Source organism: Schistocerca nitens, chromosome 2 (assembly GCF_023898315.1).
Source record: "Schistocerca nitens isolate TAMUIC-IGC-003100 chromosome 2, iqSchNite1.1, whole genome shotgun sequence".
NCBI classification, from domain to species: Eukaryota; Metazoa; Arthropoda; class Insecta; order Orthoptera; family Acrididae; genus Schistocerca; species Schistocerca nitens.
Window position 1 is genome coordinate 34,964,843 of NC_064615.1, and position 15,858 is coordinate 34,980,700.

Below are 15,858 nucleotides of genomic sequence, written 5' to 3' on the forward strand. Positions count from 1 at the left end.
TCAAGTATCACAAAAGGATTGCTAATCCCCATTTGCGTACCTTGTAAAACATAGCAATCAACAATGACTGTTGCAGCACTACTGCACCTAATATATTTGGTTGCTAAAGGTGGATGCATCCATCACACAAATTATTGATTGACTGAAGTCTTCCAACATCAACAGATTTTGAACAGGGGAGTCCATATGCCATGAAAAATGTGCACACACTGTCCCTAGATTACAAGAATTATAATCCCTTTATATTTTAAAATCATACATTAAAGACAGACCTTGCCAAGTTGAGGTGGCTTGCATGCCTCAACAATAGAGACAGCCATACAATAAGTGCAACCACAACTGAGGCACGGGTGTGGAGAGGTCACAAAAACATGTAGTTTCTGAAGAGCGGCAGCAGTCTTTTTAGTAGCTGCAGGGGCTAAAGTCTGGATAATCGATTGATTTGGCCTTGTAACTTAAGCCAACATGATTTTGCTGTGCTGTAATGTAAATGGCTGAAAGCACGGAGAAACTAGAGCAATTATTTTTCCTGAGGGGATGAATATGTACTGCACAGTTAAATGATGATGGCATCATCTTGGGTAAAATATTCTGGAAGTAAAATAGTCCCCCACTCCAATTTCTGGGTGCAGCCTACTTAGGATGATTTCATTGCTAGGAAAAACAAAACTGGCACTCAATGGGTCGGAGCATGGAAGATTAGACCCTTTGATTAGGTACAGAGGTTAGAGAATTTAAAACTGGAAATGAATAGTCTGAAGTTAGATATAGTGGGAACTAGTGGAGTGCAGTGACAGGAAGAACAGGACTTCTGTAACAGACACTCCCCAATAGCAGAAGTTTTAAAATTCCCCTGAAAAATAACCTTAGCCCTTATGGTAAAATTTTTTCAAACTTCCTCCATAACAGATGAAGACATCAAAATGTATACCCCAACAATAATTAAAACTTCCAAACAACAGAGAGTGTGAACAAAAATGACAGTTGCAAATTAAACAACAATCCTTATCATACATTCAATACATTAATACGTGTAGTGTTTTGGTCTTCTATATAACTGTTTTTGAGTTGTTATATGAACGTTTGGTTAACCATACCAACCAAAAATAAATGAGAAAATTAAATTCTTACTTAAGTTTGAACCTTGTTGAAGAAAGTTCAACTCCTACATGCCAATATGTTACAGGGAATGAAATTTGGGTATTTTACTTCAAGCCAGTCACACAAATGACTGTCCACACAGTTGGCAGAAATCACTGTCCCTGCAACGAGACAAGGAAGTTATTTCATGTATGGTACTGTTTTCTGGAATGGGAAAAAGAGATTCTTCATTTTGATTACCTTTAAAAGAATAAATCATAACTATCTAATCACGCAAAACACTTTTAAATCATCTGGATAAAACATTTCTAAATTGAAGACTGTATCTGGGAAAAAAAAAAAAAAGAAAACTTTCCTCAGGATAATGCATCTGCCAAACATTTTTCCATAACAGATTAGATTAGATTCAGTTTTCGATCCGTAGACCCAAAAAATGAGATGATTTTCCTGGGTGTGGAATGTGTCAGAAAGTATAACATACAACATTTGAATATAATACTTACTACCCTGATCTTTTTTCAGGAGAGTGTCGAAATAGAAGAATACATCATGGTAAACTGGGACAGCCAATATTTACAGAATTAACATGTTGTCAGAATGAAACATTGTTATGCACTATTAATAAATTTATCATACACAAAATACCTAATCTTGACTGTTTTGACCAAATGCTTTCAAAACTGAAATCTAATAGACATTTTTACTTAACTGGCTTAACAGTCTCTCTTAAGATATTCATCTATAGAGTAGGAGGAGACTTTCAAACTCTGGTTAAACTGTGCTTTATCAGAAACCAAATTTTTGATGGTTGCTGTCAATTTATTGAAAATGTGTGTTCCTAAATATTGGACCCCTTTTTGGACCAAGGTAAGTGATTTTAAGTCTTTATGTAGCCTAGATTGTTCTTATTCCTAGTATTGATACTATGTATTGAGCTATTGGTTGGAAATAGAGATATATTACTTGCAACAAATTTTACTAAGGAATAAATATACTGAGAAGCAGTGGTTAGAATACAAAGTTCCTTCAACAGGTTTCTACATGATGTTCTTGAATTTGCACCACAAATGATTCTTATCAACACTTTTGCACCCTAAAAACTTTTGCTCGGTTTGATGAGTTGCTCCAGAATATAACCCCACATGGCATAACAGAATGAAAGTAAGCAAAAGTGTGCAAGTTTATATATATATATATATATATATATATATATATATATATATATATATATAAAGAAAGATGATGAGACTTACCAAACAAAAGCGCTGGCAGGTCGATAGACACACAAACAAACACAAATATACACACAAAATTCAAGCTTTCGCAACAAACTGTTGCCTCATCAGGAAAGAGGGAAGGAGAGGGAAAGACGAAAGGATGTGGGTTTTAAGGGAGAGGGTAAGGAGTCATTCCAATCCCAGGAGCGGAAAGACTTACCTTAGGGGGAAAAAAGGACAGGTATGCACTCGCACACACACACATATCCATCCACACATACAGACACAAGCAGACATATTTAAAGACCCTTTAAACAGAAGGAGGAAATAAGACGACAGAAAAGACTTCGAAATGTAACAGTGACAATAACAAACGTCATTGTTGGGTTCAAATTAATGATATGAATATAACAGAGGGAAACATTCCACGTGGAAAAAATATATCTAAAAAAAAAGATGATGAGACTTACCAAACAAAAGCGCTGGCAGGTCGATAGACACACAAACAAACACAAATATACACACAAAATTCAAGCTTTCGCAACAAACTGTTGCCTCATCAGGAAAGAGGGAAGGAGAGGGAAAGACGAAAGGATGTGGGTTTTAAGGGAGAGGGTAAGGAGTCATTCCAATCCCAGGAGCAGAAAGACTTACCTTAGGGGGAAAAAAGGACAGGTATACACTCGCGCACACACACACATATCCATCCACACATACAGACACAAGCAGACATATTTAATAAATATGTCTGCTTGTGTCTGTATGTGTGGATGGATATGTGTGTGTGCGAGTGTATACCTGTCCTTTTTTCCCCCTAAGGTAAGTCTTTCCGCTCCTGGGATTGGAATGACTCCTTACCCTCTCCCTTAAAACCCACATCCTTTCGTCTTTCCCTCTCCTTCCCTCTTTCCTGATGAGGCAACAGTTTGTTGCGAAAGCTTGAATTTTGTGTGTATATTTGTGTTTGTTTGTGTGTCTATCGACCTGCCAGCGCTTTTGTTTGGTAAGTCTCATCATCTTTCTTTTTAGATATATTTTTTCCACGTGGAATGTTTCCCTCTGTTTTTTTATATATATATATATATATATATATATATATATATATATATATATATAATGCCCACTGCAAATAGAGACTTGTTTAGGCTCTTACGCAATTCTGTGGTATGCCCCTCCCAACTGAATTTATTATCGAGTTATAATCCCAGAAATTTAAAACAGTCAACCTTTTCGAGAGTGAACTGAATGATAGGTTCCCTGGCCACAACATAAAATACATAACCTATGACACCCACCTACTATTAAACACAAAGAAATTCATGGCTAGATGGTGATGTTATGGTAAATACACAAGGTCATTTTAAGAACTTAAATCACACTGTGGAGTTGGAATACACTTGCTGGTAAAACTTTTGAAAAACTGTAATAACATGCAAGGGGATTAGGTAAAAAAAACACCTGCATATTGCATTAAAATAATTATAATAACTACAAAAAGATTTCCACTGTTAGGCTGAGAAATCTCCCTGCTGTGCTTCTAGCTTATTAGAAGGAAAGAGTAACTAATGACCCTATGATAACCATAGTGAGGAAATAAATTTTTATAACTGAAGGCATTATCCTGAATGAAGGAAGTCACAAAAAAGTTCATCATACTACAACTGAATTAAGCATTCTCTCTTTATCATCTGAAATTTTTTCTTAAGGCACCTTGTGCACTATTTTACCACAAAGTAAACCTTGTTGCATGGATTAGATGAGTTTCTACAGGTTCATTGAAAATATCCAGTACTTTGGGACGAGCATATAACTGCATCTTGTTTTTGTTAGTGTAATCACAGAGGTTATACTAGACTAGAAAACCATACTTCACAATTAGTGAACAGAGTGCATTACAGAATTGTTTATTTATTCAAGGCATACCTGAAAGAAAAAAAACTTCCATTTCCAGCAGATTTAAGCCATATTAATGGATTAAAGCCATATCCATAACTTTTCCACATTCCAATATGGAACTAAATTGTCACATGTGAAAATTAGGCAGTTTTTCCCTTTCTTAAGTTAACATGGCAATACAAATCTGAATAAATTCTGTGTTCACTAAATCGCTGCAAAACGAAGCAGAGAGGATTATTATTTTAAAATTTAAAGCCAAAACATTAATGTAAACCAGAGAGAAGGGTGGTCATATGCTAGACGGGTTTAAAAAATAATTATATGCATTATTTAAAAACTGTAAGAAATTCAAATACTTTAAAAGATATACAGAACGTCTTTCATGATTGGTGATATTCGTTTGAGTCAAGGGGTTTCTAACTAGCATTAAACAGATTTATGAGAGAAATGAGTATAAAAGTGTACACAAAAATAGTGCCATAAACTGTCGGTTGTCAATACGAACTGACACAGTGAAAGTACATTTCTATCAAACATGTCTTTCATCTTCTGGTCATAATAATAATAAATCATTTCGGCAACCATGAATCATTTCACAAAATAGCTTTTCATATACCATCTGCATACAAGTTGAGGAGGATGAGTGAACTCATCTTGAACACTAGTATTCATTGTCTGCGAGCTTTTACAAATATAAATGAACAAAAGCCATTGCATAGGTTGGAACAACAATAGTGGTTAACGACGCGTAAATTTCGCTTTAAAATACAATGTCTAGACTATAGTGGCTGGTGACATAACGGATTCAGCATATGTTTAATGGATGTTGCGAGAGAATTACGTCGCAACGAACGCTATACGTTTATAGACGTTATTAAGTGATCTAAAGAAGTAAATAATACATATGGACGCTAGACACCACGCCATAAAGTCGAAGTAGGTGACCAAGATCTATACAGTGACATACTTACACGTACAGTTCTCTTCGACGGATCGCTGGTTGTAACACTTCCGCATAATAGAATCAAAGCTACACCATAGCACAAATACATATTTTCGTACTCTTGCACTTATCTGTATGTCAGCTTGCTTCTTTCGAACAGAACTTTTACGGGTGGACCTTGCCAAATTCGAAAAGACCGCTATACTTTCACCGATTAGATGACCATATGGTTACTACCAACTACCACAAAGGCTGTCAAGTGACAGGCCAACAAGTATTTACATCCAGGCAAAGATATTGAAACAGGTATAGGTAAACACATACCCTTCTAGATACACAAAGATCATTGTAGTTAAATTCGCAGAAGTGAAGGTTAAATGTCTGAAGTCTGTTGCTTCTCAAGCAGTTGCGTAACTAAGATCTACCAACGTCACAAAATCACTTTGTAAGATGTTAATAGCGTAAAATTGTTAGCTTTAGTTCTTGTGTGCACACAACAGCATTAAAACGCGTGTATGTCTAATAAGTGCACTTTACTCATGACGTGGCTTAGTTCCTGACGATTAGTATTATGTTGATCAAGTGACTTGCTTTGTTGGCGACATTGTTATATCTTAAGATGGCAGCGAGAGACTTATGTCACAAGTTGTACTAGAAATAGTGGTTGCTTCACGTCGTGGAAGCGCGTTGGTGCTAGGCTGTGCTGCGTTTGCTGAATTTCAGAAAAGTAAGTAGTAATTAGGGTGTTGATTTTAATACATAACATGCAGACTGGCGAAGTTCTACGTACTTGATGATTGGAATTTAGAATGCTGATGTTCAGTTGCTGTTGTCATTGTAAGCTGTGATTTCAGCGGCGTTGAGCATTTCATGAGCAACAGAAGCCAATATTATCAGCGAAGGATATATATTTATTGACAAATATGCGTCTTCGGTTTCAGGTGTCTGAAGATGTCTAACGGAGCACTGTCATCCGACACACCTGTTGCGCGGCTTTGCCATATAATACAGTGGAAGCATTTCGATGGTTATGGATTCAACTTACATGCTGAGAAGGGGAAGCCAGGACAGTACATCGGCAAAGTCGACGAAGGTTCACCAGCTGAAGCCGCCGGTCTGAAAGAAGGTGATAGAATAATAGAGGTCAATGGTGTAAATATTGCCAATGAAAACCATAAGCAGGTAGTTCAGAGGATTAAGGCAATCCCCAACGAAACAAAACTTTTGGTAGTTGATGCTGAAGCAGATAAATATTACAAAGCAAACAATATCACTATTAAGAGCGGTTCACCCGATGTTAAGTACCTGAAAACACCAATGCCAGACGCAGACAATTCAGATGATACAGACGAGAAGAAGTCTGGAAATAATGAAGATGGTCAGATTGATGCAGTCGCTAATGACAAGAAATCAAGTGATGCTGGAAGTTCAAATACTACTCCGTCAACAGACAGGAAGAGTAGTAGCAGTCATGTCTCCGAGCATGGAAATGATTCCAATACAGTGCAAGAGGTAAATTCAAAATCTCCTGGGGCAGGAAGTAATAATAGTACTTTAGAGCGCAGTAGTGCTAACAGTGGGATTAATCTGAACATGTCAGCAAAGGAACTACGAGAGAAACTTGCCTCTCGTAAAAAATACGATCCGAAAAAGGAAAGTATGGATTTCAAGAAGAAGTTCGAAATAGTGCAAACTTTGTGAATGGACAATCAGTTGTTGATGAGAGTGAAACAAAAACCGCACAAAATCTGATCTGAAGGAAAGAACTTATTTTTAGTGTATTTTTAACGGTCGTCTACATTCCAGTTCGCTGCATTGAATAATGGAAATTTCTTATTTGGTTTGGGATGTAATGCTTAGTTAAGTTATACTGAATAGTAATTGGGTTTTTCACTAATTACAGTTCCATCTTCATTATGCACTGGAATCGTCTCTGACATTGTTTCCAGTTAAGCATTAGTTAATGAACATTTAAGACAATATTTGTCGTGGTAAACATTCCATTGTTGTGTGTTGTAGATATATTTTTAAAGATGAGGGCTTGCATTTTAATTGTTGCTCTCTGATGTTATTCTGAACTCAGCTGCAGTAAGCAAATAATTTTTTTTGTGTGTAGCTCGAAGAACTGCATAGTCTGGTGTAACTTCGAGATCAGACTGTCAAAACAACTCTTGATTTCCAACTTTTCAACCTAATAATTTTTCTCAGTAAGGCTCAAAAAGTTTTTTGCCCAACTCATATGCAGGTGAGGTGACTTACAAGTAGCACTTGTTGAATTGTGCACTGCTATTGATAAAATTCACTCACCTTGACAAGACTGCAATAGTCTTAAACAGCTGTATGGATAGAATCAGTATTGTCAATTAATGCTTCCTTATCTGAATATGGAGTCATAACATGTTTCTTGGTAGTGCCTATGGGCATGTTTCCAGTGGCAGTGCATTAGAAGTAAAAAAAATTGCAGTAAATGATCGTATGTTAGCCCTAACTTAGTTTGGCCATTTTCTGGGTCACACATTGTGTTGTGCTGATGTACAGTGCTTCAATTAATCAGTGCCTTATCCTCTAGTCTCAGTGCACATGTTAGAGCCAGTTTCACGAACTTTTCCTTGGAAAGGATAAATAGGTGCATTCTTGAAAAGATCATACGCTTCTGCAGCTTTTGCAGAATTGATGAATGTTTAATGATAACCTTGAGCTACAATGCTGTTATATTTTTGATAGTTTTTACATATATTGTGCGCACATTTCTGTGCACATTGAAAATATTTTATTAAACTCTATAATATGGAAATGATATACTAAAATGTTAAAAGGTTATGAAAAATGGTGAATATTTTTGTAGTAAAATGCCGAACTATGGAATATAGTTAATTCTGCTTTTGTAGAATATCGAATGCAGCTCATTGAAAATTATGCTGTAGGATTGGCAGAAATTCCCCCAGGAAAAATATAGTTTACAGCGTGATGCACAATAAGACTGTAACAAAGAGCTTCACTTAATATGAACCTATACTTTGAGATGTGACCATATGTTTTCAGAAGCATAGCTTTAACACCAAAAACTTTACAAAGTATTTGATAACTGTTTTATTGTTTCTTGAATTAGAATGTATCATACATCAGAGTCATATCAATATATTTTTGTCGTGACTTACAAGTGTATAAATATTATTTAAAATACATCTGTTTAAAGCATCAGCCACTCTCAGTGTTTGTTTGTTTGTATACTGTGTGTGTGTGTGTGTGTGTGTGTGTGTGTGTGTGTGTGTGTGTGTGTGTGTGTGTGTGTGTGTGTTTACTTGTCAATTGTCAGTTCGCAGTGGTGTCCACGGAGATAAGTAGTTAATAATGGTGAATAACTGGCTTATATGTTATTTGAGTAATTAATATGGGTGTTCAGATTCTCATTATGCACACAGCAATATCACAATATACATGTTAACACCATAGAAAACTGACTTGTCCAAACGTAGCATGTGTAGCTCTGTTAATGTTTGGTCTACCATTGAGAGTGGGTGACCAAAAATGTGTGATGTAAAGTACAAGCTGTAGTTTGTCACAACTCACCAGCTAATAGCATCAGTCTGCCCCATCTTGCCATAGCTTACACTACAAGGAGTGCAAGCTATCCTTTATTACTGCACATTAGCAATGACATCCTGTAGTGGAGTATAAGTTGTATAAAGCAACACAACTAGTATGATGTTAAGAAGTGGTAGCAATAACATTAAAAGTGCATAAAGTTTTTAGAAGAGAATGACAGGCACAAATGTGTCCCCATTTGGAGTGTAGCCTAGCATTACAGGGGTGAGAACAGCTGGTGCCTTCATAAAGTATTTACCATCTCTCACAGTGCAGAATTCACCACACAGCAACAAACTACTAGCTGAACATTCTTTTGAGAGATAGGAGTGCTGCATTCACCTGATGACCTGTTATCTGGTGTGAAAATATGTTGTTGCCTTTAAATTTTTTAACCATATAAAACTTGAGAAGAATGTAGTATGACGGGGAAAGGGAGCACGCGTATGAAAGATGTGTTTGTGTTTTTAAGGGTCATCATAAATTTTCTTAATATCTTAAGAAATGCGTATGTTTTTCCCTGTTGAAGTTTGCATATACAGCTATTTCATAACTCTGCCCCCCCCCCTTTTTTTAACAAAGTCCACCAAGCTGTTACTTGCTAAGCAACTGAATTTACAATACTGGATCTGGACATAACAAATAACTATTTTTGTTCTGCCATATGCTAAACAAATAACTATTTTTGTTCTGCCATATGCTAATTATGTTTGGAATAGTGTGGTTAGAGGCGTCTCTGAAATAGTCTGTGTAGTATTGAAACTAACAATTTAACATGTGTACCATGACAGCTATTGTACTGTATATTGCAGAGGATACTGCCTTTTCTGTTCCATTTGTAAATTGAATCTCACATACTCAATCGTATGCTGTTGTACTAGTACAGCAACCATTCGCTTTATATATAACTTTATGTCAAATATGAAACAAGGAGCTATAAGTTACAGAATAAAAGACAACAGCAGTGTTCAAAATACAGTAAATAAAATTATACTATTGGTGAAGCTGTTAATGTATTACATCACTTTAAGAAGAGTGAAAATATGCAGCTCATGTTAGCTTAGCGAAAGTTCATGGTGCATCTTGTAAAAATTTATAGTGGCTTTTTTTAGCCAGTTAAAACTCTGGCTGCACACCAAATCTTTGATTTCATCCTGTAGCCCCACATTATAAGAATTCTAAACATTTTGGTAGTATAAAAGATATGTCGAACTACTTGTGCATGCAATTTTTTTGTAAACGCACAAACATGTCCAAGAATTCTTTAATAAAATTGTTTCCATTGACATAATATGGAAAATCGACAATTTCATTTTAGGAGTCTAATTTAATTTTCAAAGTTGTTAATTAGATTGTATCAAACTATTGTTTTTGATGGTTACTTTCCTGTTGTGTGAATCCATCTCTAGTTTATTCACTGAGTATTACACAAATTCGTGCGTTGAGGGTAGTATATAAATAATCTTTTTCTAAGGAATGTCATCTGAGATTTTACAACTGTCAGTATGATGTACAGCCTCAGCTGTAATAGTGCTAACTTGTCTTTTCAGTTCATTCTTTTATAGTGTGGAGCGCGTATTCAGAAAAGGCATAAAGATGAGAGCTTTATTCTAATTGACAGACAGTTCGTTAGGGATACACGTGCTCCAGAATTCTAAGTAATGAGTAACATTTATCTCTTTGGACTTGTACAATGTAATATTTTCTACAATATTTTTGGTAAGTGTTTCACATTTTTTGGAATTTTGAAATGAAGTCTTCAGTCCTACTGCCCTAGCTTGTGTTAATGTACGTGGACTACTGTGATAGGTTAATAACAGAAAGTGAAGTGATGATAAATTACCTAATTAATCCTTGATGGAAAATTTTGGCAATCAGCCTGTTTCAGTTTAAAAACTTCTGTCTGCAACAGGTGTTAGATAGACCAATGTTAATGTGAAGAAAATGTTTTTCGAGTGCTGAATGTTAAGAGTCGTTGTATAGTAAACCACTAGAAGTACATTACTCAAAACTTCATTTTGTTTTGTGTCAGTTTCGATGTAATGAGCTATGTAAAAGATGCAGATTAGTAGAGATTGTATAAAGTGTGAGAATTTTATTGTCTATAGATGACTGTTTTTTCCCCTCTCGCAATTTTTGAGTGTCTCAAATGGCGATCCTCAGATCCACGTGATGCACAGGACCACCACGTCATGATGATGCATGGTCATGTGCAGTATATGGATATGAGGATGGCTATTGGAGTTGTTGGAAAATAATAGTACACATTGTGCAATGATGATAGGTAGAAGTGTTTACAGTTTAGTGTTGGAAATAGACTGAGATAATTAGTTACAGAGAAACTGTTGAGGTAGGGTGGCGATGATTAATGAATTGACATCAAGCTTAAAATAGAGCTATCCCGGCATTCATGTCATGTTGTTTCCGAATTCATCAGTGTGAGTTCAGTAATTTGATCACTGCATCACCTCGTTTTGAGTTATAAAAATTCATTGTACTTGGGATGGGCCAACTATTCACATCATAATACCCTAAACCAGACGTATGCGAAGTTACAACAAGCAAGAAGTTACATGAACATTAGGAAAGGTATATAGCCATAAAAAACAATTACAGAGTTAAAAAATTGTATGAAAGAACCAATCAGTTAAAACAGTTTCACTGTGGGTATATCAATAAGATCTAATATCTTTATAAGAGGAATTAGATAATTACTGCAGAAACAAACTTTGTGGTCAGATTGAATGTATTTAGTTCCCGAGATTTATTTAACGAGGAAAATAATGACCAAATGACACTTGCTTGTCAAATATGGATGTTTTTAATGGAAAACAAATTTTTGTAGAATAGGTGCAGACCTTGTTCATAATTGTGGAAACAAATTGACACTATTAGTAATACTGAACATATAATTTTGTCATTTGTTGCAAATAGATGTAAAGTTAGAGGTTCCAGTGTGATTTCTAAATGCTATGGACAAAATATATTTTGTCCTTTTTTTCATTGAACAGACACTGTGCTTTATAATATTTATAGTGTATGAGAACTAAGCTTACAAAAGAGAACTATTGATAACAGCTTCAAAACACAAGACATTATATTTCCTGCTATAATGCTTGTGTTAACTACTAACACTAAAATTTCAATATACAAAAATTTCTCAGAAGTGTAATATTTACCTCGTTCGTTAAATATACCTCTTTCTGTGAACTGTGTAGTTTGATTGGTAGTTGAGGGGGAAGTAAAAAGCTTCAGAGCAAAAGCTTCCATGTGATCGTGGTAGCTAATGCAACAAAGAAAATGACAACCAAGATTGTTTCAAAGAAATAAGAAAAAAAAGTTTTTGTGCGTATCATCCCAAAATATTAACTTAGTCATGAACAATTTGATGAATGTAGGCAGAAGTGAGTGGTAATGTGTAGACAGGGAGAAACTGTTTGCTTTCCAAATATACTGAATGATGCCAACCAGTTGCTTGTTTATTATTGGCATTTGGACCAGCTGCTTGTTGGAACTTTCCTTCTATGATAAGCAGTGTCAAGCATTTCACACATCTTCAGATTGCTTACGTTCAGTGTGTGTTTCGTGCAGTCAACCTCTTCATCATGTCAATTTTCACACTAAAACAAAAGATTATAAAATAAATTGAGTGGTTCATATTGTGGAAAATGACTGTAAATAGTGTTAACTATATTATAATGAAATTGTATAGAAAAAATCTATTCACCAAGCAGTGGCAGGAGAAAACACACAAAGGTTAAGTAAAAGTGCAAGCTTTCGGAGTTAGTGTATGCCCTGGGTCATGGCAAACTTACCAGATGGTACATCTCGAATGACCCAGGGTTTTGAGCAAGTTCTCCAAACTCCCTCCATTTTCTAAATCTTGCCATTACTTTTGCTTCATCCCCCATCCTTCCCCTTCAACCTTCTGCCAGGAGGAGGAGCCACTGACTCCTAAAGCTTGCTCATTTACCTAACCTCATGTGGTTTTCCTGCCACCACTTGGTGAGTAGATATTTTAAATCAATACGATAACATTATATGTTCAAAAATCTATTATTTTTGTTGATATATTAATTATATTTAGTAAGTTGTCTTTTCTCTAAATATATTAAAAGTGACTAATTAACTAACATCAAAGGTGAAGTTGCACTACAATGGTGTGAAAGTGCTGTAGTTAAATTGCAGTAAAGAAAACTTGTGTCAATTACCACTTTTGACTGGTTTCTGGATAGTCACATTTTGTTGTACACCACCGTGTTAGGGCATCGACAGCAAGTACATATAGCTGACGAGTCTGCTCAAGTTTGAACACTATTAAATAAAATTCCACTTGTGAACTGCACAGGTGACACACCCGTTGTAGTGTAATGTAGTGGGTGTACTATAACACAAGTATGATGCAGGTTGTGCTTAATTGTAACATATTCTGGAAATGAGCAACTTACTGAGTAAGTGGGTCTTTTTTTTTGAGGGGGGGGGGGGCGGCAATATCCACTTGTCATCTTACGCAATTATTATTCCTATTAAATTGTTAATTGATCATGTTTTGCAACCAAAGTGTGCATTAATAACACTCTCTGATTGTAAACTGTTACAAGACGAGGAGGAGATACTGAAAATCCTGTCACGTTTGAAAGAAATAAAATTCATTTAATGAATGTGAATGGTTGCTGTTATTTCAGTGCAATTTATGTTTAAGAACTGTCACCGAATTTGACCTCCCTAACAAAATGAAGCACGCAGAAGTGGAGGAGGAAACAAAGTGAAACTTCACGGATGGAGACGGTATGTAATCTTATTTCGGTGATTACAATATTACGGCAAATTTACAAAGAGCATGGCAGTATGAACCCACATATCAGTATGCTGAAGCACTCTCTCTGGCCTGGATGCAGGCACTGACTGGTCCCACATGTTATCTGGGGAATTACGGGATCCTTGCTGGCAACGGGCGTACTTAAACATCACACGTACAGTTCAAGGAGACACGTGCCACGTGTGGACGAGCATTGTCCTCCTATACTGCTGCGCGAGAGGTAACGCATGACGATGCACAGTGTGAGATATGCCATCAGTTGCCTCAGTAACTACCAGCCACAACCTGAAATTGTGCTCTGCCGTGTCACTCCAAAACATAAGAAAAATAGAACCTTTCGCCAGGTCGCCACCATACTTGTTGACGATAGTTGTCCATGATCAAGATTCGTCGGTGAACACAATGCATTGCTGTTCATCAGAAGGCTGTGGTGATCACGGCACCCCTCCAAACACACGTGTTTGTGTTACGGTGCTAACTGCAGCCTACACATGACAGTAATTCTGTAGTCTGGCTGCTCTAGTTTCGACCAAAGGTACTGGATGATGCAAACCTTTGCAGGTAGTCCATACTTGTTCTCAGCGGGCACATGTGGATCGGAGGTGCACAATATAGTGATGCTCCTTTGTGGCAGTCGGACGTGGTCGACCAAGACGTTGCCCTCGCATTCCCAATAAGCCACTGTCAAATTCAGATACTCCTCATATCTAGATATTGCACAATTCGACCAGCTGGCCAAATGAAGATCCACAAATAGGCCCCCTTTCGACCTGTCAGGTGCTGATAATGCTGTCTCCGATTTGTCTCCATGTCCTTCAGTGCTGACTCAACCTCTGATGCTGTTCACACCCCTTATATACTGTAACAGCCCTGGTAACAACACTAATGCACTGTGGTGGCTGTTCTACCTGTCACAGAGAACTGTGGCTCAAATCATTTACATACATAAATTACAGTGACACCTGACCATGTTGTCTGGGTGCTTTTCTTATCTTGTCAGTGGCCCCCTTTGCCCCCAATTCTTTCAGAGTTATATGGTCTTGCTTCTTTCCCACAATCTGGTACTGAACCCAAAGTGAAACTTTCCTATGGTATGGTTTTGCACACACTAAAACCTTTTGCTTTTGTGGTAAAAGATATGCAGTGGACACTTTCTTGTAGTACCGCCTTGAAAAGAAAGCAGAAAACATTTAAGACAAAAAAGTGACATGTGGCACTATGGCCTGGTGTGATTCTTTAAATTGGTCACAACTTCGCCCACTCAAGTACTAGCCGTACCCAGCATTGCTTAGCTTCGGTGATCAGGTGGGAACTGGTGTTGCCAATTTCACTTTTAAGACAAAAAACTAGTAGGGGAGGGGCAAACCAATGTGGTGTAATATATCAAATAGCAGTTCAGATTCAAAGAAGTTTATAATCAGTTCTGAGTAAGTCAGTTTAATGAAATCAAACAATGGAAAATCTAGGATGTCTATTTGTTGTGCCTATCTGTGACACGGCCTCTTCGATATATGGTCAGTTTAATGAAAGGCATTTCAAGTGATATGGGAATGAAATGGCACCAAGAGGAGGAAGAACTGTCTCATGCTGAATATCCAGTCATGCTCTAAGGCCGATTTCACTATTTCATTCTCTCCTTATTTTCCAAACTCTCCATATGCTCTCAACCATACTTTGTTAGACTGTCAGCCTTTTGAAATTACTTAAGTCACTTTAAGGGGTACTGAGGTGAATTCAGACAGCTCTTCAACTTCTTTACATACTAAAACTTCACACTGAACAGGAACGTGAACCCAGACTCTCACCTAACACTACAGTGTACACTGTTCTGGAAAGTGAAATACTTGCTTTGGGGACATTGTGCTGTTCCAGAAATGTATGTAGAATAACTTGTGAAGAGTTTAGAGCATAGGGTGGAGAGGTTTTAAAAGGTTGAGCATCCAGGAAAGCTCCACAGTCCACATAACAGTTTCAATCACTGGGTATATTCTTTGTGAAATGCAGGGTTTTTCGTCCTGGAACAGCACAGTTTTAATCTCTCAAGAAATATGTTCATATTGTGCATATATTCTGTAGCTCCATTCTGTTCCTTCCTCCACTGTAATGCAGTGTCTATTGTTCTCTGGTTTTCTCATAGAAGTGAAACGTTCAAGAAAATTGTGAGCCATTGTTCAGCAGATATCCAAGGAAACTATACAGTGATTTTCTATGCTGTCTTCAGATTTCTTCACATTTGTTGCTTTTATTAATTCCAGTGCTTTATAGTGCCTTGATTTGCAACGAACAACCAGATAGGT

General features: G+C 36.7%; 2 protein-coding genes across 3 annotated transcripts in view; one reads left to right on the forward strand and one right to left on the reverse strand.

The window, feature by feature from the left end:
* Window positions 1-5,475, reverse strand: part of LOC126235700 (glutaminyl-peptide cyclotransferase-like) — a 93,849-nt gene extending 88,374 nt beyond the window's left edge. For both annotated transcript variants that reach the window (XM_049944455.1, XM_049944454.1), the window contains exon 1: window positions 5,186-5,475. In XM_049944455.1, coding sequence (XP_049800412.1) covers window positions 5,186-5,266 — 81 coding nt within the window. In that variant the 5' untranslated portion in view covers window positions 5,267-5,475. The remainder of the gene's footprint in view (window positions 1-5,185) is intronic.
* Window positions 5,476-5,563: 88 nt separating this feature from the next.
* On the forward strand, window positions 5,564-13,403 carry LOC126235701 (Na(+)/H(+) exchange regulatory cofactor NHE-RF1-like). The gene is made up of 2 exons (XM_049944456.1): window positions 5,564-5,884; window positions 6,099-13,403. The coding sequence occupies exon 2, from the start codon at window positions 6,109-6,111 to the stop codon at window positions 6,856-6,858; it is 750 nt and encodes a 249-aa protein (XP_049800413.1). The 5' UTR covers window positions 5,564-5,884; window positions 6,099-6,108; the 3' UTR covers window positions 6,859-13,403.
* Window positions 13,404-15,858: the final 2,455 nt, after the last annotated feature.